Below are 20,831 nucleotides of genomic sequence, written 5' to 3'. Positions count from 1 at the left end.
TACATGTCCTCCCAATGTTGAGAACCACTGGTAATCACTAAAATACACACATTCTAATAAATTGTCCTGCATTCTTTAATCTGGTGGAATGTTTATGTTAAAGCACTCACCCTTCACAGTAACAGGTTCACTGTAGGGTGATGATAGTCCTCTGCCAGTATTCGACCCTCTGCACCGGTACTGATCTCCATCTTTGACATCATCTTGTCTGATGGTGTGAGTGTCTCTGTATATATTGTAAAACTCAGACTGAGACACAGAAGTCCCTTTACTGCCTTTAACCTTCTTCTCCCACTCATACATCCATCCATTAAGAACCTTAATCTCACAGGTCAGAGTGACTGACTGTCCCCTGAACACATCTCCCTCTGGTTTTACAGTCAGTGTAGGAGAGGGTAGAGCTACAGGAAGAAGATAACAGAATATTTAGAGACAACTCCATATAAAAAACTGTATTACTGTGACACTGAGATAAATGAACCTTGAAGAGATGATCACAGTCGCTCCTGTAGTAAGTAAATAAGTATGAATTTATGAAGCAGGTTTTAACCAAAAATGCTGTACAAACAAGCATTTAAAATTACAATATAAAACAACATCTAATGTACAGGCAGAACAATGAATACAACCATGATCAGTTTACTGAGCCAAACGCTAGACTTAAAAGCATCCACAGAGGGTGCAGATCTAATGCCCAGGTGTAGATTGTTCCACAGTCTCGGTGTAGCAACAGCAAAAGCCTGGTCACCTTTGAGTTTCAGCTGAGACCGTAGCACAGTAAGCACCAGCTAAAGCAAATCCTATACAGGATGGACCCACTCCATTTAGGTTGTACTGTTTAGTCAGCGGTGTAGTCAGCGGTTAGCAGTTACAGACAGTTAATAGAATGAATGAATCAGTTGGGTTAATGAATTAGTCAATTAATCAATTAATTAATCAAATAATCAGTTAATAAACTTTCCTTTCAGTCTTAGTGACACTGCATACATGTCTCAGCTGTGTCTCTTAGGCCCTTGGGCTCTGTTCATCATTCTGCAAATTGTGAAGGACACTTCTTCTCTACTTCTCAAAAACATGTCTCTGATTCTCTGAGCTGGGGAAAAGTCTGGAAGAATCTTTGTGTCATTGAAACCAGGAGCAACTAGAACTGTGTTTTTCAACAAATACATTCATTAACTGCATTTAGAAACACTGTAATTATAGCAGTGTGAGTACTGTGAAGAAACACTGTTTTACTGGAGACATTGCTGCAAGTGAATTAAACATTTCACACCAAAGAATAGGGCAGCACAGTGGTGCAGCTGGTTAGTGTCACAGTCACACAGCTCCAGGGGCCTGGAGGTTGTGTGTTTGATTCCCGCTCCGGGTGACTGTCTGTGAGGAGTTGGTGTGTTCTCCCCGTGTCCGCGTGGGTTTCCTCTGGGTGCTCTGGTTTCCTCCCACGGTTCAAAAACACATGTTGGTAGGTGGATTGGTGACTCCAAAGTGTCCGTAGGGGTGTGCGTGTGTGTGTGTGTGTGTTGCCCTGTGAAGGACTGGCGCCCCCTCCAGGGTGTATTCCCGCCTTGCGCCCAATGATTTCAGGTAGGTTCTGGACCCACCGCAACCCTGAATTGGATAAGCACTTACAGATAATGAATGAATGAACACCAAAGAATAAGAGTGTAGTTTTCAGTGCATTGTGTTCTATCAGTAAAATAATAGTCATGGTGAAGACCTAAGGAAGAAAGGGAGAGTGAAGTTGTCTGGTGAAGGGAGAGAGAGAGATGAATGAATGAATATTTTCAGGATGTTGACCCATACACTCCCTAATGACAGAAGAGTGAGTAGGGTAATTGCCTCCTAACAGTGACCACACTGACATCTAAAAGCACATATTACTAAGCTGCGTTTATTAATTTACATAAATATTTTACTTACACATGATCATTTCAGACAGTGAATCTATTGGGCAACACTGCTTATTCTACTATAATATACATTTCTTTAATGCAGTTTTCAGTAGTTCATCATAATTAATACTGTATCTTAAGAGTTGTTTATCTTAGTAAACCTAATAAAAATAATATTATTTACCAATAGACAATTAGCACTTAATATAAAAGCGGATATCACTCAGCACTTAATGTAAAGTGTTTAAATATATTCACAGAAAAAGCATGACACTTTAGCTGTTTATACATTATTTTATTGATTATATTTTCCTGGAGTCTGTGCTGAGACAATCAATGTGTCACTATCACTACATTTCTTCAGTTTATTAACATTAATAAATTTATAAGTTAAATTTTATTACATTTATAAACAAAATTCATAGAATGTACTGCTGCCTTAAACATGAAAATGAATAAAGTGTTAAAGCACTCACCCTTCACACTGAGCGTAGCATGTTCACTGTAATGAGATGATAGTGATCTGCCAGTTTTCTGTCCTTTGCATTGGTACTGATCTCCATTACGAACATATTCTTTTCTGATGTTGATAGTGCCTGTGTTTACAGTGTAATACTCAGACTGAGACACTGGTTTCCATTCATCGGAGTTCTGCTTTTCCCACTGATATGTCCATCCACTATAATCCTTAATCTTACACTTCAGAGCGACTGACTCTCCAGTGAACACTTCTCCGTCTGGTTCCACAGTCAGTGTAGGAGTGGGTAGAGCTACAGAAATAAGACAAACATTTAGAGACAGCTCAGTTAATGAAAATCACAAATTAAATACCTTTTGCTGTGACACTGAGATTAATGAACACTGAGGAGTGTTTATCTTAATACAATGAAGAGACACCACAGTGTTTGTTCCCTCTGTGGGAAAATAAAGGCCTCCGTTTACCCACAGTGTTCATTTAAATCAAGCTCCACTTCACCTCAGTCCTTCTTAAATGAGCTTGGGCCCAGAAAGGTGGCAGCATTAGCTTTTGTGGATGCAGTGGAAAAGCTGTATTCACAGGCAGTGGTTTTAGGAAGTGTTTCTTAACCCATGCAGTGATTTCTAGTAAAGAAAGGTGTCTGTTTTTAATTCAGTGCCATCTGAGGGCCTGAAGACCACAGCCAGCTAATACTAGTTTTAGGCCTTGTGCCTCACACACAATGTTGCATTTCTGTAAATGGGCTCTACTCATTCAGAATTATTAATGATCTACTTTACGTTTTGTTGATTCTAATTAATGCAGTGTTTACCATCAGCTATTCAGCATTTAATGTAAAGTGTTTTAGGGATATTCACAGAAATAAAAATGCATTAATGCTTTTCTTTTTAACTGATTTTGGTGAAGATATAACACCAAGCCGAGATCAAACCCAAGAAATACTCTGGCATCCAGAAGGACAAAATCAAGGACCAAAGAAAGAGAAACACAGTAAGAATCCTGTACACATGAAGACGAAATAGAAGAAAACACTCTGCTGAAGGAAAATATAGCCATTTCTCACATCATGTGTGTGTGTGTTGCCCTGTGAAGGACTGGTGCCCCCTCCAGGCAGTGTTCCTGCATTGCACCCAGTGATTCTGGGTAGGCTCTGGACCCACCGCGACCCTGAACTGGATAAGGGTTACAGACAATGAATGAATTAATGAATCTAGTTGTGTGGCCTAGCGTGAGGTCCCCTTACCCTTATCACAGGGGTGCTGTAGTCAGCGGTTAGCAGTTACAGACAGTGAATAGAATGAATGAATCAATTGGGTTAATGAATTAGTCAATTAATCAATTAATTAATCAAATAATCAGTTAATAAACTTTCCTTTCAGTCTTAGTGACACTGTATACATTCATGTCTCAGCTGTGTCTCTTAGGCCCTTGGGCTCTGTTCATCATTCTGAAAATTGTGAAGGACCCTTCTTAGTCAGTCTTGTAGTTAGTCTGGATGAATCTTTGTGTCATTGAAACCAGAAGCAAATAGAACTATGTTTGTCGACAAATATATTCATTAACTGCATTTAGAAACACTGTAAATACTGTAATTATAACAGTGTGAGTACTGTGAAGAAACACTGTATTAATGGAGACATTGCTGCAAGTGAATTAAACATTTCACACAAAATAATAAGAGCGTAGTTTTCAGTGCATTGTGTTCTATCAGTAAAATAATAGTCATGGTGAAGACCTAAGGAAGAGAGGGAGAGTAAAGATGTCTGGTGAAGGGAGAGAGAGAGATGAATGACTGAATATTTTCAGTATGTTGACCCATACACTCCCTAATGACAGAACAGTGAGGAGAGTAATTACCTCCTAACAGTGACCACACTGATATCTAAAAACTCTGAACCCACAGCGACCCTGAACTGGATAAGCAGTTAGAGACAATGAATGAATGAACACTGGGCATCACTCATTTAGTGTTTAAGTTTTTTTCAGCAATTTTTACACTAACACTGCTTATTTAATCATAGTATACATTAACATTAATTAGGGCATTTGTTTACAGCATGTGGAGCATAACGTTAATGTGAAATAATCCAGAATGGAATGCTACTAATATGAAAATATCTAAAAAGTTTAATTCACTCACTATTTACAGTCAGCTTTAGAACGACACTGTAATTTGATGAATCTGGTCTTCCCTGTCTATTTCCTCTACACCTGTAATTATCAACAGCTGCAGAATCTTCTCTGATGTTGATAGTGCCTGTGTTTACAGTGTCATACTCAGACTGAGACACTGGTTTCCATTCATCGGAGTTCTGCTTTTCCCACTGATATGTCCATCCACTATAATCCTTAATCTTACACTTCAGAGCGACTGACTCTCCAGTGAACACTTCTCCGTCTGGTTCCACAGTCAGTGTAGGAGTGGGTAGAGCTACAGAAATAAGACAAACATTTAGAGACAGCTCAGTTAATGAAAATCACAAATTAAATACCTTTTGCTGTGACAATGAGATTAATGAACACTGAGGAGTGTTTATCTTAATACAATGAAGAGACACCACAGTGTTTGTTCCCTCTGTGGGAAAATAAAGGCCTCCGTTTACCCACAGTGTTCATTTAAATCAAGCTCCACTTCACCTCAGTCCTTCTTAAATGAGCTTGGGCCCAGAAAGGTGGCAGCATTAGCTTTTGTGGATGCAGTGGAAAAGCTGTATTCACAGGCAGTGGTTTTAGGAAGTATTTCTTAACCCATGCAGTGATTTCTAGTAAAGAAAGGTGTCTGTTTTTAATTCAGTGCCATCTGAGGGCCTGAAGACAACAGCCAGCTAATACTAGTTTTAGGCCTTGTGCCTCACACACAATGTTGCATTTCTGTAAATGGGCTCTACTCATTCAGAATTATTAATGATCTACTTTACGTTTTGTTGATTCTAATTAATGCAGTGTTTACCATCAGCTATTCAGCATTTAATGTAAAGTGTTTTAGGGATATTCATAGAAATAGAAATGCATTAATGCTTTTCTTTTTAACTGATTTTGGTGAAGATATAACACCAAGCCGAGATCAAACCCAATAAATACTCTGGCATCCAGAAGGACAAAATCAAGGACCAAAGAAAGAGAAACACAGTGAGAATCCTGTACACATGAAGACGAAATAGAAGAAAACACTCTGCTGAAGGAAAATATAGCTATTTCTGACATCATGTGTGTGTGTGTTGCCCTGTGAAGGACTGGCGCCCCCTCCAGGCAGTGTTCCTGCATTGCACCCAGTGATTCCGGGTAGGCTCCGGACCCACCGTGTCCCTGAACTGGATAAGTGTTACAGATAATGAATGAATGAATGAATTTAGTTGTGTGGCCTAGCGTGAGGTCCCCTTACCCTTATCACAGGGGTGCTGTAGTAAGGGTACACTAAGTGTGTGTGGGATGTGCTTTGTGGAATTGCCACATTTGTTTTGTCTCCCTTCTACAAAAAAAGGAATTGTTCAAAAAAAAAAATACCATAACATTTTCGGTGAAGCCAATATTTATAAGCCGTTATAAATGTAGCTTTAAGTATTTGTAACTTGGAAATATTGCTTTGTAATCATACAGAGCAGGTAAAGGTTTCTGAGAAAAACATGAGAAATCTCTGTTAAATCTCTGTTTGTGAGTGACAAGGCTGAACACACCAGTGGACAACTATGGCAGCACTGCATTAAAATTAGACACAATTCTGTCCTGGAAATCACTGCATGGACTCAGGAACACTTCCCAAAAACATGATCTGTGAAGAGTTCACAAACCACAATTGATATTTTGACAAAAATCATTGGTTCACCGTAAAATGTTTGGTCTAATAAGGGAGTTCACAATTATTAAAATGTATTAATAATACAAATTGCATGAAGTGTCTTCTCAAATCACTGACAAAAAAAAAAAAAAACAGCTCAAAACTGAATACATTTTAAGTATATAATTTTCAACTACTGAGTGTGAACCTTCCACTAATCCTATTAATACATCAGTTTAATACTAATATTAAGTATTATAATACTAAAATTAATATAAATATTTTAATATTAATACTAGTCCTAGTAATACATTAAACCTAAACATATATATATATTATTAGATAGCTTTGGGCACTCAGTTGAGTGGCCTAAAGTGGGTTCACCATACGCTTATGACAGGGGTGGTGTAGTCAGGAGTTACTGTGTGTGTGGGTCGTACTATGAGGAATTGACACATTGTTTTGTATCCCTTTTAAAAAAAAATCATACTTTTTCTAACATTTTCTATGAAGCTGGTATTTATAAGTCTTTATAAATGTAGTTATAACTATTGGTAACTTGGTAATAATGCTTTGTAATTAGACATATACACTCTAATAAGGCCTCATATAACAATTATTATGAGGTATATTTAAAAATGTCCATCTTATATAAAAATGTCACTATTCATTATAATGCCTTTTAAATGGATAATAACTTGTGCATTATTGTAAAAAGCCTATAATACATATTAACAATCATAAATATAATACAAATATTTAAATTGCAATGAATATGCCAAAATGCCAATGAAAGCATTTATAATATGTTTATAATTTTTCATTATTTATAATAGGTTCTTTAAAGTTATACACATTATTCATTCAAAGTCATTATTCATTTAAAAGGCATTATAATTAATAGTGGCACTTATGCTACTATATGTTTATATGTTGCAAAACAATTGATTATATATCTTATAAGAGCCTTATGAGGCATTAATAGATTTTATTAATGGATTGAATGGTTACAAAGCATTATTACCAAATTACAAGTTGTAATAACTGCACTTATAAAGGCTTTTAAATACATTCTTTATAGAGTGTTACTGAAAATACTAGCATTTTACTTGTGATTAATCATGAGTGTTCACAAAAATATTTTTTATTGATTGACACCAATAATACTGGATTTTTCAGTTTTTAACTCGGACAGATCGTAAGGTCTGCAGGGCTGCTTATGGAAATAAATTACATAAAGATGATGGAGCATTTGACCTCAACATAAAACAGCACTGCTCTGTGTATACACTTTAATTGCTGTAAAAAATGTTTAACAGAATTAATATTTTAACAGATACAGTGTATGAGGTCCAGTACACTGGAGTTTTACCCTCCTACAGTCTACAGATCACTGGAGTCAGACACTCACTGTAAACACTGTAGTGCAGTATTACAGTAGTTCACTGGTAGCTGTGTCTCCCGTAACTGTTTATTTACAGATCTTAAAGTTTAAAAAAGGTATCACAGTGAGGCTGAATATTTCAGAAGTCTAAATGAGGAGGGCTTCACCACTTTGTTTGTGCAGCTGGTCAATACAGCACTCCCTAATGAATGTACTGTATATTGTAATACAGTAATAGTGAGGCACTCGGGCTGTTTGTAAATTATTTTGATGAAGATATATTCCTGGAACAAACACTGTATGTAGCAAAGCTCCATATATATGAATAACATAAAAAATTATAAACCCATATTGCTGTGATACTGAAGTCAATGAGCACTGAAGAGATGATCACAGTCTCTCCTAAAAACACCTGTTTATATTAATAGACACCACAGTGTTTGTTCTCTCTGTGGAAACATAAGGGCCTCAGTTTACAAAAAAATACAGCTGCACACAGAGTGTAAACACTTTAGTTCACTACTGCAATAATGTTTAACAGAATAAATGAACAGATACAGTGTATGAGATCCAGTACACTGCAGTTTTACACTCCTACAGTCTCTAAGCTGTGTCTCCAGTAAAAGTTTATTTACAGAACTCACTGGACAGCACCAACAAGACTGGGAAATTTAGTGCAAATAAACACCTGGTGGAACACATCACAACTAAGTGGGTTAATTGTGGAGAGGTCAGTTACATGTCTGGGTTTAAAAAGAGAATCTCAGTGAGGCTGAATTTTTCAGAATTGAAGATAAGGAGAGTTTCAGCACTTTGCTTAAGACTGTGCAGGCAACAGGTGCGACTGGTCAATAGAGGGCACTAGAATACTGCTCTTCCTCATGGATATACATTACAGAGTGCGAGAGAGGCTGGGGAGGTTGTGAGGGAGATCACAGCATTCTTGGCAGCCACCAGTTTGGTTAGTTTGGGGTTGTTTTAGGGTTTGAAGGGGATTATGTTGTGATTGTGTTTTGTGGATGGGGCGTGGTGGTGGTGTTAATGTGTTTGGGCTTGGTATGTGGCAGAGTTTGTATTGGTCAGCGCCAGTGGCACCGGCAGCTGTACTGCTGTTTACTCAGTGTGCTGTCATGAAGGAGAGCAGAGATCAAGGGACATAGGGGATGGAAGTATGTGCAGAGATGCAGAGTTTGAAAAATCAAAAGATATATACTAATCAGGACAGGAATTTAAGCAGAAAGCCAAACACTCAAGCAAAAGAAACCAGGACAATAAACTGGAATATGCAAAAAGTATATAAGAACAGAGAAAAACTAAGATCTGAACCAGGAACTAAGGATAAACCTATAACAATAGACAGGTGAAAAGACTAAAATACAACAGACAAAGATTAAAGTTAGAGAAATACAAAACGCTAAAAAGCTAAAATAAATCAAGACAATAACAGAGTATACACAAGGACACACACAGAATAGAGCCTAGAACACACACAGGGAATAAAAAAGAACTAAACCTCACACAGGGATAAGGGAACACACACACAACAGGAGACAAGCTACAGATTAAAATAAACAAAAATATCTAAACTCTAACAAAGACAGAAAAAAATAATAAATAATAAAGAGATACACTAAGAACAAACTAGAGATGGAGTGGTAGAGGACTAAAGGGACTTAAGAGAACTCTACTAAAGAACTAAGGAGCCTAAATATAAACTACGTGTACAAGTCACAAAAGAAGAACTATGAACTAAAAGGTCAACTACACAAAAGTAGAAACAAGATAGAGACATTACGTATACGTAATTTGTTAAATATACTGTTTTCTTAGTGATTATTTGTTAAATTGTGCTGGATTTTTATTCTAAGTGTTCTAGTAAACTGAGATAAGCTGCATCTTTATTTGTAATTATTTCATATATTTGTGATTAATTGAACTGTACCTGTATTACAGAGGTTATTTTTTGCTACGTTGTCTACAGCTAAGCAAAGTCTATGAAATATAGCTAATGTGTGCAGACATGTTGTCCTTCTTGATTATTCAGTGCACAGTTCCCCAAGTCAGATTTTCAGCTGGAGCACAAGGGACGTAAGGGCAGCGCGAGGCAGATGAGAGGCAGTAGCCACTTTGATTGTCTAAGCCCATCTCACACCAGACACTGTAAATGTGCCTTCTGACGTGTGATACTTTCCTAAATGAATCACTGTAGCCAGATGCATAAATCCCTCCCACCCTCACACCTCTTTCACTAGTTATATTATTTCAGGAGAAAAATGTATTAATTTATTATTTTTGTTAAGGTTACGAGACCAGGACGAAACGTTAAAGGCTGGTGTGCAAAATCACTACCCAACTGCCTTCGAAGGTAGAAGAAATTGATTTGGTTAGCAGCCAAAAGGCATGATTGGTTAGCCCTGTTTGGGTTTTCAAATGACTCGCCATAAACTGGTAAAGGGGTGCCTACATTGTAAAAAAAAAATATTTTTTACAGATTTTCCCAATGTATTTTTACGTAATTTCTCTGTATTTCCAAATGATTTCCAAATAGCCTACATAAAAATAATTATTAAAAAATGTTAATAATACAGTATACATGCAAGAAAATATGAAAGTAAACAAAAAATATTTTGCCATTTTGCTTTACTTTACATCAAGTACCGTATAAGACGGATAAATTTATCACAGTTAAGTGAAATATTTTTAAATGTATGTTTAAAAAAAATCACAATCAGCACTTAATATAAAGTGTTACAGGGAATATGTTCAGAAATAATGAGGCACTCGGGCTGTTTATAAATTATTCTGATGAAGATATATTCCTGGAACAAACACTGTATGTAACAAACACAATATGTAAAATTAACTACTAAAGTTCTTCAGTTTATTAATAGAAATATTTAGAGGCAGAATCCATAACAAAAGTTAAACAGAAATGTTTCATCACTTTATTAATAGAAAAATGTATGAATAGAATGTGTACACCAATCAACCATATCACATCATGACCACCTCCTCGTTTCTACTCACAGTCTATTTTCTCAGCACCACTGATGAAACAGGAGTATGTTGTAGTTCTACAATTACAGACTGTAGTCCATCTCATGCTCTACATACTTTGTTTTCTCACATTTCATCCAGTTCTTCAATGGTCAGGACCCCACAAGACCCCCAGGGTGGTGGTGGATCATTCTCAGTGCTGCAGTGACACTGACGTGGTGGTGGAGTGTGTGTGTGTGTTGTGAGTAGTGTGAGTGGATCAGACACAGCAGTGCAGCTAGAGCTTTTTAACACTGTGTCCACTCACTGTTCACTCTGTTAGACACACCTACCTTCTTATGTTACCTGATCTTCTTATATCAGTGCAACACACGCTAACACACCACCACCACATCAGTGTCACTGCAGCACTGAGAATGATCCAGCACATAAATCATACCTGCTCTGTGGGGGTCCTGACCATTGAAGAACAAGGTGAAAGAGGGCTAAAAAAGTATGCAGAGCAAGATATGGACTACAGTCTGTAATATTACAATTACAAAGTGCTTCTGTATTCACAGTTACCTGAGAGAGCAGACTGTGAGTGTAGAAACACAATGTACTGCTGCTGTAAACATGAACATGCATAAAAAGAAGTGTTAAAGCACTCACCCTTCACAGTGAGGGTAACAGGAGTACTGTACGGTGACGATTGTGTTCTGTCAGATTTCTGTACTCTGCACTTGTACTGAGCTCCATCAACAGCAGCTACTATAACGCTTTGTGTGTTTCTGTCTTCAGTATCAGCCTGGATCCCTGTAGCTGACTCTTCAGGAGGAACCCTTTCCCAAACATATGTCCAATCACCATCAGTCGTAATCTCACACTTCAGAGTGACTGAGTCTCCAGTGAACAGTTCTCCCTTTGGTTCTACAGTCAGTGAAGGAGTGGGTAGAGCTACAGGAAGAAGATAACACAGTATTTAGAGATAGCTCTATATTTGAATAACATTAAAAATGATAAACCCATATTGCTGTAATACTGAAGCCAATGAACACTGAAGAGATGATCACAGTCTCTCCTAAAAACACCTGTTTATCTTAATAGACAACACAGTGTTTGTTCTCTCTGTGGGAACATAAGGGCCTCAGTTTACAAAACAAAATACTAATGTAAACACTTTAATTCACTACTGCAACAATGTTTAACAGAATAAATGAACAGATACAGTGTATGAGGTCCAGTACACTGGAGTTTTACACTCCTACAGTCTCTACACATCACTGGAGTCAGAGACTCACTGTAAAAACTATAGTGCAGTATTACAGTAGTTCACTGGAAGCTGTGTCTCCAGTATAAGTTTATTTACAGAACTCACTGGACAGCACCAACAAGACTGAGAAATTTAGTGGTAATAAGCACCTGGTGGAACACATCACAACTAAGTGGGTTAATTTTGGAGAGGTCAGTTACATATTTGGGTTTAAAAAGAGTATCTCAGTGAGGCTGAATCTTTCAGAATTCAAGATAAGGAGAGTTTCACCACTTTGTTTAAGACAAAAGACATTTCACTACTTTGTTTAAGACATTATTTCAGGCACAACGAGATTGTGCTTTTCCTGACAGCTAGAGTAAAATTAAGTAAAATTAAAATTTTCATGTGTGTTATACATGATAACCTTTGTAATCACAGTAGTAATCACCTAAACTTAAACTGTTCTTCATATTTTTTAAAGAAAATTATTCTTTAGCTTTCTAAAACTAAAGAATAGCGCCTGCTGCCAGAAAATTACTGTTTTATAAGCCTATTTTGTTACAGTGTAGAATCTGAATGTCTAAAAAGAAATGGCAGATGATAAACTCTGATCAGGAATGACAGCCTAATGAACAATTACTTACCCATTGTAGGTGATGGGACTCGAACCAATGACCTAGTAGTTCCACACATGCTTCAATAACCTTTAGGCTATGACTAAATTTCTCCAGCCTAAAAACAAACTAGTTAATCGACCACTGAACTGTCATTTTCTTGTGTATTCTGAATCCTGCCCATAATAGGAATTCCGAACAGGAAAAACTCATGGGATTTTAGAAAACAACTGCTGAACTGTTCTTCTGTTAACAAACAAATACATCTTGATCATTGTTCAGTCCTTGTGTTTGTTTTCTATTAAGTATATCAAGATCCCATGAATGAGGTTATTATAAGCTGTAATATCAGGGTCTGTGTGAAGATCAGCTCAAACCAAACCATTATTTTAAGACATTAGCAGGTTTAGTCTTAATTTAGTAAGTAGAATTATGAAATGTGAAAGTCATGGAGCACTCATGGATCTTTATTTCTCTTGGACAAAATTATGTGCTTGCTCAGATTTTCATTGCACACAGTCAAATTTTGGAATAGCTCAGCCCTTCAGTGGAAAAGAGGTCTTTATTTCATGGACCAGCGGCCAGTTTCTGCTGCTACCACTTTCTACTTTTCTTTTTCAATGTCTACAAAGAAATGACAGATAAACTCTGTTCAGGACTGACAACATAATAACCAATTACCTACCTCCTTCTTGCGACACAGCACCTGTGGGAGCCAATCAAAAAATAATAATATTCATTGTACAAAATATAAAATGCTTAGCAGTGAACACACGCACACACACACACACACACACACACACACACTAGTGCACTATGGGCATTGAGAACACACATGCACACACACACACACACAGGGCAGCCATCTGCAGCACTCTCTGGGAGCGGTTGAGGGATATATGACTTCGTCACAGTCAACGTTGCAGTGGATTTCAGAGCAGAAAAAAAACTGTTCCTTCACCACCACTGGGTTTTTGGGAAAGCCATTTCCTGTTCCAGTATAACTGTGCCCCAGTGCAAAATGCAGGGTCATTACAGGCAAGGTTAGGTGAGTTTGGTGTGGAAGAATCTGACTGACCCACACAGAACCCTAACCTCAACTCCACTGAACATCTCTGGGGGAAACTAGAATAGAGATTGTGAGCCAGAACCTCTCCTCTAACATCAGCGTCTAACTTCACAATTGCCTTTTCTGGATGAAAGGGCAAATATTCCCACAAACACACTCCAAAATGGTCTGGAAATCCTTCTACAAAGAGTGGATGGTGTTATATCTGCGGGGGGGCAACTCCATATTAATGCCTATAGATTTAAAACGGGATTTCATAAAATCTCCTGTAAGGGTAATGTGTGTGTGTCTGAATATTTTAGTCCGTACAGTGTATGTTTAAGATCTACAGCAGTAAACACACTCTTAGCATCTCAGTACACCACACCACTCTCAGTGTGCTCCTGCGAGGACTACAACCTTCCAAACACACACAGAACATGCTCAGCCTCACACATCTGAAACTAAGCTTCAAGTTGTTTCTGTTCTAATCATGACGACTGTACCTCTACTGCTGCCTTGTTAAAACTGACTAGTGAGGTGGGGTTTATTTCCTTTAGCAGATTTAAATGATGAAGAAACACCAGCCATGGCCCCATTAATTGTGTAGATGAGATATTTATGTTTTTAAACAATAAAATAATTTTTAAACAAACACTATGGCATATTTTTTTTACCTAAAATGAATACCTTCAAAAAGACTGTGAGGCGTTTTCGACCTGTAAAAGGGAGGATAGTGTGTCTCTCACTGCTCCTGGGCTCCTTCAAACAATTTGTGGCCCTGAGTACAGTTAGCTAGTCGTGGTGAGAAAACGTTTTGTAAGCGCTCTGGGTATCACTTTAAAATATGACTACATTTATAAAGCCTTGTAAATGGTTTTAATGCCCGTTTATTACACAAGTATTAATTAGGATGTAAACACCTTAAAAGTCATTAATAATCATTTGTAACAGTGCGACAGTGACAACATATTTTGTCTAGTACTGAAAGTGTCAGTGAGCTGAAAATATCAAGGGTAAGAATGTGTTGTTTGTTAATTAATAAGTATTAAGTTAATAAGTATTTGGCAAGATCTGAGGTTTAACAGTGTAGAAGGTTGTGGGTTCACTATTTGGCAAACAAAGTCACTTTTGCCCTTTCTATCTGTTAGTTATAACTGATTATTAATGACTGCTAATGTAATAACAACATAATTTACACTTAATAAACAGATTTATATATAAACCTTTATAAGTGTCTTGTTTTTCTAAAGTGGTACTGCATTCTGTGCCGAACCATGTCTGTGTGGAACAGCCAACGGAAAAGTTATCATAGGTGCATGGAATGGCTCGGCCCTGCAGTGGAAAAGAGGCCCAGCGGCCAGTTTCTACTGCTACCACTTTCTCTAATGTCTACAAAGAAATGACAGATAAACTCTGTTCAGGACTGACAACATAATAAACAGTTACCTACCTCTTACTTGGGATGCTTCATCTGTGGGAGCCAATCAAAAAATAAAGAAATAAAGTCATTTTAGAATACACACACACACATTCATACACACATGAACATCCAATGTTATTGGATTCTGAAGGGCTATGTTCTGGTCAATGGCAACACTCGGATCTTTCTCAAAGATTGATTCCAACCCGTAGAACCAGCTGGACCCATCTCTTGAGACAAGATGCTCTCTGGTGTAAAAAAGGGCCAGTTCTATCCCTATTCTCTCTCTCTCACAAACACACACACACACACACACACACACACACACACAGGGCAGCCATCCACAGCATTCTCTGGGAGCAGTTGAGGGATATTTGTTTTGGTCACAGTCAACGCAGCAGTGGATTTAAGGAGCAGAAAAAACTGTTCCTCCACCACCACTGGACTCTAGAGCAGTGGAAATATGAGGTGTGGACTGACAAATCACGCTTCTCTATCTGGCATCTGATGGATTAATCTGGGTTTGACCAAAACCAGGAGAACATTACACTATGTAACACAATTTTTGTTCCCGGATTATAACTCTTATATTTCAACTGCTCATGTATAAATTTAATAAAATAAACCCAGCAACATTCCTCATGAACTTTGATTTTGTGACAGTGACCTACACTAGATTTTTATTTATTGATAAAAAAACATGAAATTGAATTGTGTTTGTGTTTCATCATAGAATCAATCAACAATATGCAATAATTATGAAACTAGACCAATGCTGTGAATAATAGCTCTAAAATTAGTATATTTTCTGGATTTGCAACTGTTCTGAACATCACTTTCTCAGAGAAGTCCAGTTCTTTCTGCAGTAGTGTGTGCTTGTACACAGGTGTTCGGATGAGTTGTGCTACCTTGTCGAAAAGTGCTACTTGTTAAATATGTGTTTCTCTATGCAATACACATTCATAGTTCACTGTTATTATTCACTTGAATGTTCCAAAACTGTACACAGTGAATTAAATGTAAAAAAACTATAAAAACATTTCTTATCACTAATATACTATTATATATTTTATACTTATTATACTAATCTTATAATATTTTTAATAAGGGGATTTGGGCTGTGCATGTCTCCTGCTTATACTTCTGTAGGCAGCATCTCCTGATACACAACATTTAGCGTACCTACTATTTAATTTAAACAACTGTAAATATAAAAGTACACCATGGCAGTACGTTTCAACAGGGTAGCACAACTCTTCAGAACACCAGCTGTCCCAGAGGCAAAGAAAACATGGAGAATGTGTGTAAAGGCCTTGGAGGCCCACCAAGACTGACAGCATCTATTCAGTATTTGGCAAGATCTGAGGTTTAACAGTGTAGATGGTTGTGGGTTCACTATTTGGCAAACAAAATCAGTGTTGCCCCTTCTATCTATTTGTTATAACTGACTATTAACGACTATTAATGTAATAACAACATAATTAATAACACTTAATAAACAGATTTTAAACCATTTATAAACCTTTATAAGTGTCGTGTTTTTCTAAAGTGGTACTGCGTTCTGTGCCGAACCGTGTCTGTGTGGAACAGCCAGCGGAAAAGTTATCATAGGTGCATGTAATGGCTTGGCCCTGCAGTGGAAAAGAGTCCCAGCGGCAAGTTTCTGCTGCTACCACTTTCTCTAATGTCTTCAAAGAAATGACAGATAAACTCTGTTCAGGACTGACAACATAATAAACAGTTACCTACCTCCTCCATGGGACTCACCATCTGTGGGAGCCAATCAAATAAATAAATAAAGTAATTATACAATACACACACACACACACACACAGGGCAGCCATCCACAGCATTCTCTGCGAGCAGTTGAGGGATATATGTCTTGGTCACACTAAACGCTGCAGTGGATTTAAGAAGCAGAAAATAAAACTATTCCTTCAGCACCACTTGACCCTAGAGCAGAGTAAATATGTTGTGTGGAGTGACAGATCACACTCCTCTATCTGGCCGTCTGATGGATGAGTCTGGGTTTGGCCAAAACCAGGAGAACATATCTGTCTGAATACACTGAGGCCAGCTGTAAAGTACGGTGGAGAAGGGATAATGCTGTGGGGTTATTTTTCAGAGGCTGACTTAGGCTCCTTAGTTACTGTGAAGGGAAACCTTATTGCATTACTGTACCAAGACATTTTAGACAGTTGTATATTTTCAACTTTGTGGGAACAGTTTTGGGACGACCCTTTTCTGTTCCAGTGTAACTGTGCCCCAGTGCACAATGCAAGGTCCATACAGGCAAGATTAGGTGAGATTGGTGTGGAAGAACCTGACTGACCCACACAGAGCCCTGACCTCAACTCCACTGAACATCTCTGGGAGAAACTAGAATAGAGACTGTGAACCAGACCCTCTCCTCCAACATCAGCGTCTGACCTCACAATTACTTTTCTGGATGAAAGGGCAAATACTCCCACAGACACACTCCAAAATGTTCTAGAAATCCTTCCACAAAGAGTGGATGGTGTTATATCTGCATATATCTAATGTCTACAAAGAAATGACAGATAAACTCTGTCCAGGACTGACAACATAATAAACAGTTACCAACCTGCTTTTTCGGACACAGCAGCTGTTGGAGCCAATCAAAAAAAGTAATGAATAAATAAATAAATAAATAAAGTCATTTTACAATACACAAACACACACACACACACACACACACACAGGGCAGCCATCCACACCATTCTCTGCGAGCAGTTGAGGGATATATGTCTTGGTCACAGTAAACGCTGCAGTGGATTTAAGAAGCAGAAAATAAAACTATTCCTTCAGCACCACTTGACCCTAGAGCAGTGTAAATATGTTGTGTGGAGTGACAGATCACACTCCTCTATCTGGCCGTCTGATGGATGAGTCTGGGTTTGGCCAAAACCAGGAGAACATTATCTGTCTGAATACACTGAGGCCAACTGTAAAGTACGGTGGAGGAGGGATAATGCTGTGGGGTTATTTTTCAGAGGCTGACTTAGGCTCCTTAGTTACTGTGAAGGGAAACCTTAATGCATTACTATACCAAGACATTTTAGACAGTTGTATATTTGCAACTGTGTGAGAACAGTGTCTGTTCGGCTTCTAGTTGTGGCTAGTCCATTGGTTTGCACTGTAATTTAAGTCATTTTCACATGTTTTTTTTTTTATTTATGCATATACATTTTACATTTCATACTCTCAAACTCACTGTGTACTGTCTCAGGAGCTAATGTTGGGTTTCTGCTTTTAATAGGATCCTTTCTGTTTAGAAAGCTTTAAACTGTCCAGACGGTCTAATAAGAGTTTTATGGGAGTTTGCCAATCTCTGCTGCTAGGGCTTTGTCTAATGTCTGCAACGAAATGACAGATAAACCCTGTTCATGAGTGACAACATAATAAACAATTACTTACTTGCTTCACCGGACCCAGCATCTGTGACTGCCAATCAAAAATAAATAAATACATAAATAAAAATCATTATTAAAGATGGAAAAATTGCTCAGCAAAGAACACACACACACACACACACACACACACAAACACACACAGAACAGCCATCCACAGCACCCTAGGAGCAACTGGGGATAGATGCTTTGTTCACACTCAAAACAGCAGTGGATTTAAGGAGCAGACAACGCTATTATTTTACCCCCCACCCCAAGCCCCAAAACCATATTTGGAAGACCAATAAAAGCATGTTTGCAAATCAAGGGGCACCACTTCTCTCATAATCACAGGGACTGCTCCACAAGGGGGTGCTATTGTGCTTTGCATCAGTGACACATTGCTTCTTCATTTCTTAGAGACCAAAATTAAATGAGGTACACTATATGGACACAAGTATTAGGACACACCTCCTAATTACAGAAATCAGGTGTTTCATTCAATTTCATTGCCTCATGTGAATAACACCAAGCACTGAGTCATGCAGTCTGCCTTTACAAACACTTGTGAAAGAATGAGTTGTTCTAAAATGCTTACTGGATTCAAAAGTGTTGATGCCACCACTGCTGCAAATCAGTTAATTACATATCTTCTACCCTACATATCCACCAATCAACAGTTTGCAAGCCTTATATCACCAAGCACAATGCAAAGCATCATGTGGAGTTGTGTAAAGCACACTGCCACTGGACTCTGGAGAAATGGAAATGTTTTCTGCGGAGTGACAACTCACGCCTCTATCTGGCCGTCTGATGGATGAGTCTGGGTTTGGCCAAAACCAGGAGAACATTATCTGTCTGAATACACTGAGGCCAACTGTAAAGTACGGTGGAGAAGGAATAATGCTGTGGGGTTATTTTTCAGAGGCTGACTTCGGCTCCTTAGTTACTGTGAAGGGAAACCTTAATGCATTACTATACCAAGACATTTTAGACAGTTGTATATTTGCAACTTTGTGGGAACAGTTTTGGGACGAGCCTTTTCTGTTCCAGTATAACTCTGCCCCAGTGCACAATGCAAGGTCCATACAGGCGAGATTAGATGAGATTGGTGTAGAAGAACCTGACTGACCCACACAGAGCCCTGACCTCAACTCCACTGAACATCTCTGGGAGAAACTAGAATAGAGATTGTGAACCAGACGCTCTCCTCCAACATTAACATCTGACCTCACAATTACTTTTCTGGATGAAAGGGCTAATATTCCCATAGATACACTCCAAAGTGGTCTAGAAATCCTTCCACAAAGAGTGGATGGTGTTATATGGAGGGGGGACCAACTCCATATTAATGCCTATTGATTTAGAATGGGATTTCATAAAAGCTGCTGTAAGGGTAATGTGTGTGTGTCTCAATATTTTAGCAACTGTGACAATAGTCAGGTTTCTTAGAATTACTGAGCAGTGAGCCAGGGTTTGCAGCTGCTAACTTTAGCTGGATTAGCTCATTTTTAGCATTAGACAACAATTCGGGTAATAGGTGCTGTTCCTGGGTACTGTTTTAATGGCAAGTGTTACACTTTGTGTCAGTGGAACACAAGCTTTGTTGATGATAATATGTTAGACAGATGAATTACAGATGAATAAGGGCCAGTGGTGGCTCTTGCAAACTTAACCAGATTAGCTCACTTTTTTAGCACTGGACATAGATGATTGTAATAAGTGCTTTTCTGTCGGTTGCTGTGTGTTATAACGGCTAGAGTAATACCATAGTTTATGGTTGTAATAACAAGGTCTAGTGTATATCATGAGAAATATATTGGTTTAATTGGTGTGTGTGTGTGTGTGTGTGTGTGTGTGTGTGCTTGTTTGTGAGAGAGAGACAGAGAGAGAAGGGTGTGTGTGTGTGTGTGTGTGTGAGAGAGAGAGAGAGAGAGAGAGAAAGAGAGACACTTGATTTCACAAGAGGACTGTAAACCTGAATTACATTCAGCAACAGCAATTTCACATGCTCCTTCATAACTTTCATATTGTATAAAATATATACAAGACATATGAAGATCCCATGTGAAAGCTAGAAATGTTCTCTTTCCATTAGAGTGGTGCAATCTATTAAAGAATTAAGACAGATAATGAAGAATCTGCCTCAAAGAAAGCATATCACCAAAAATAAAATAAAGAAAAATGAAAGGATATATGAATATTGTTCATTTCTACAAATAATATAATGAATAAATTATGCATCAAATGAAAGGGCTGGTTCTCAGGATTATGGTGTTGAATTGGTGAAGTTTTATTCAGTTAAGTGTTAAGGTTTCTATTTATTATATGAAATATAAGAGTTAATAAATATATATATATGTGCAACACGGAATTCACAGGAAAATGAAATTCACATATTTATCAGTTATAAAATAATATCTATAAGTGAAGTTATGTAATAACATAATTTTGGAAGTAGGACCACGCCCGAACTCCTCCTCTCAGCCCTATATATACCCTGCAAATTCACGTAATTTCCGCGTCGGACAAACTCGCCTCATTTAGTTCAGGAGATGGATCTCGACTCAACTGCT

General features: G+C 37.9%; 1 protein-coding gene across 1 annotated transcript in view; it reads right to left on the bottom strand.

Moving 5' to 3' along the window:
- The window catches only part of LOC136707274 (immunoglobulin superfamily member 1-like), a 75,596-nt gene that overhangs the window by 43,598 nt on the left and 11,167 nt on the right, over window positions 1-20,831 (bottom strand). The window contains exons 3-11 of the mRNA XM_066681254.1: window positions 18,284-18,310; window positions 17,451-17,471; window positions 16,595-16,615; window positions 14,876-14,896; window positions 13,060-13,080; window positions 11,178-11,462; window positions 4,511-4,801; window positions 2,369-2,662; window positions 111-401 (exon numbers count right to left, since the gene is read on the bottom strand). Of these exons, the coding sequence (XP_066537351.1) occupies window positions 111-401; window positions 2,369-2,662; window positions 4,511-4,801; window positions 11,178-11,462; window positions 13,060-13,080; window positions 14,876-14,896; window positions 16,595-16,615; window positions 17,451-17,471; window positions 18,284-18,310 (1,272 nt within the window). The remainder of the gene's footprint in view (window positions 1-110; window positions 402-2,368; window positions 2,663-4,510; window positions 4,802-11,177; window positions 11,463-13,059; window positions 13,081-14,875; window positions 14,897-16,594; window positions 16,616-17,450; window positions 17,472-18,283; window positions 18,311-20,831) is intronic.

Source organism: Hoplias malabaricus, chromosome 9, assembly GCF_029633855.1.
Source record: "Hoplias malabaricus isolate fHopMal1 chromosome 9, fHopMal1.hap1, whole genome shotgun sequence".
Classification (NCBI taxonomy): Eukaryota; Metazoa; Chordata; class Actinopteri; order Characiformes; family Erythrinidae; genus Hoplias; species Hoplias malabaricus.
The sequence above is the reverse complement of the archived record's forward strand: the minus strand, read 5'-3'. Positions and strand labels throughout refer to the sequence as shown.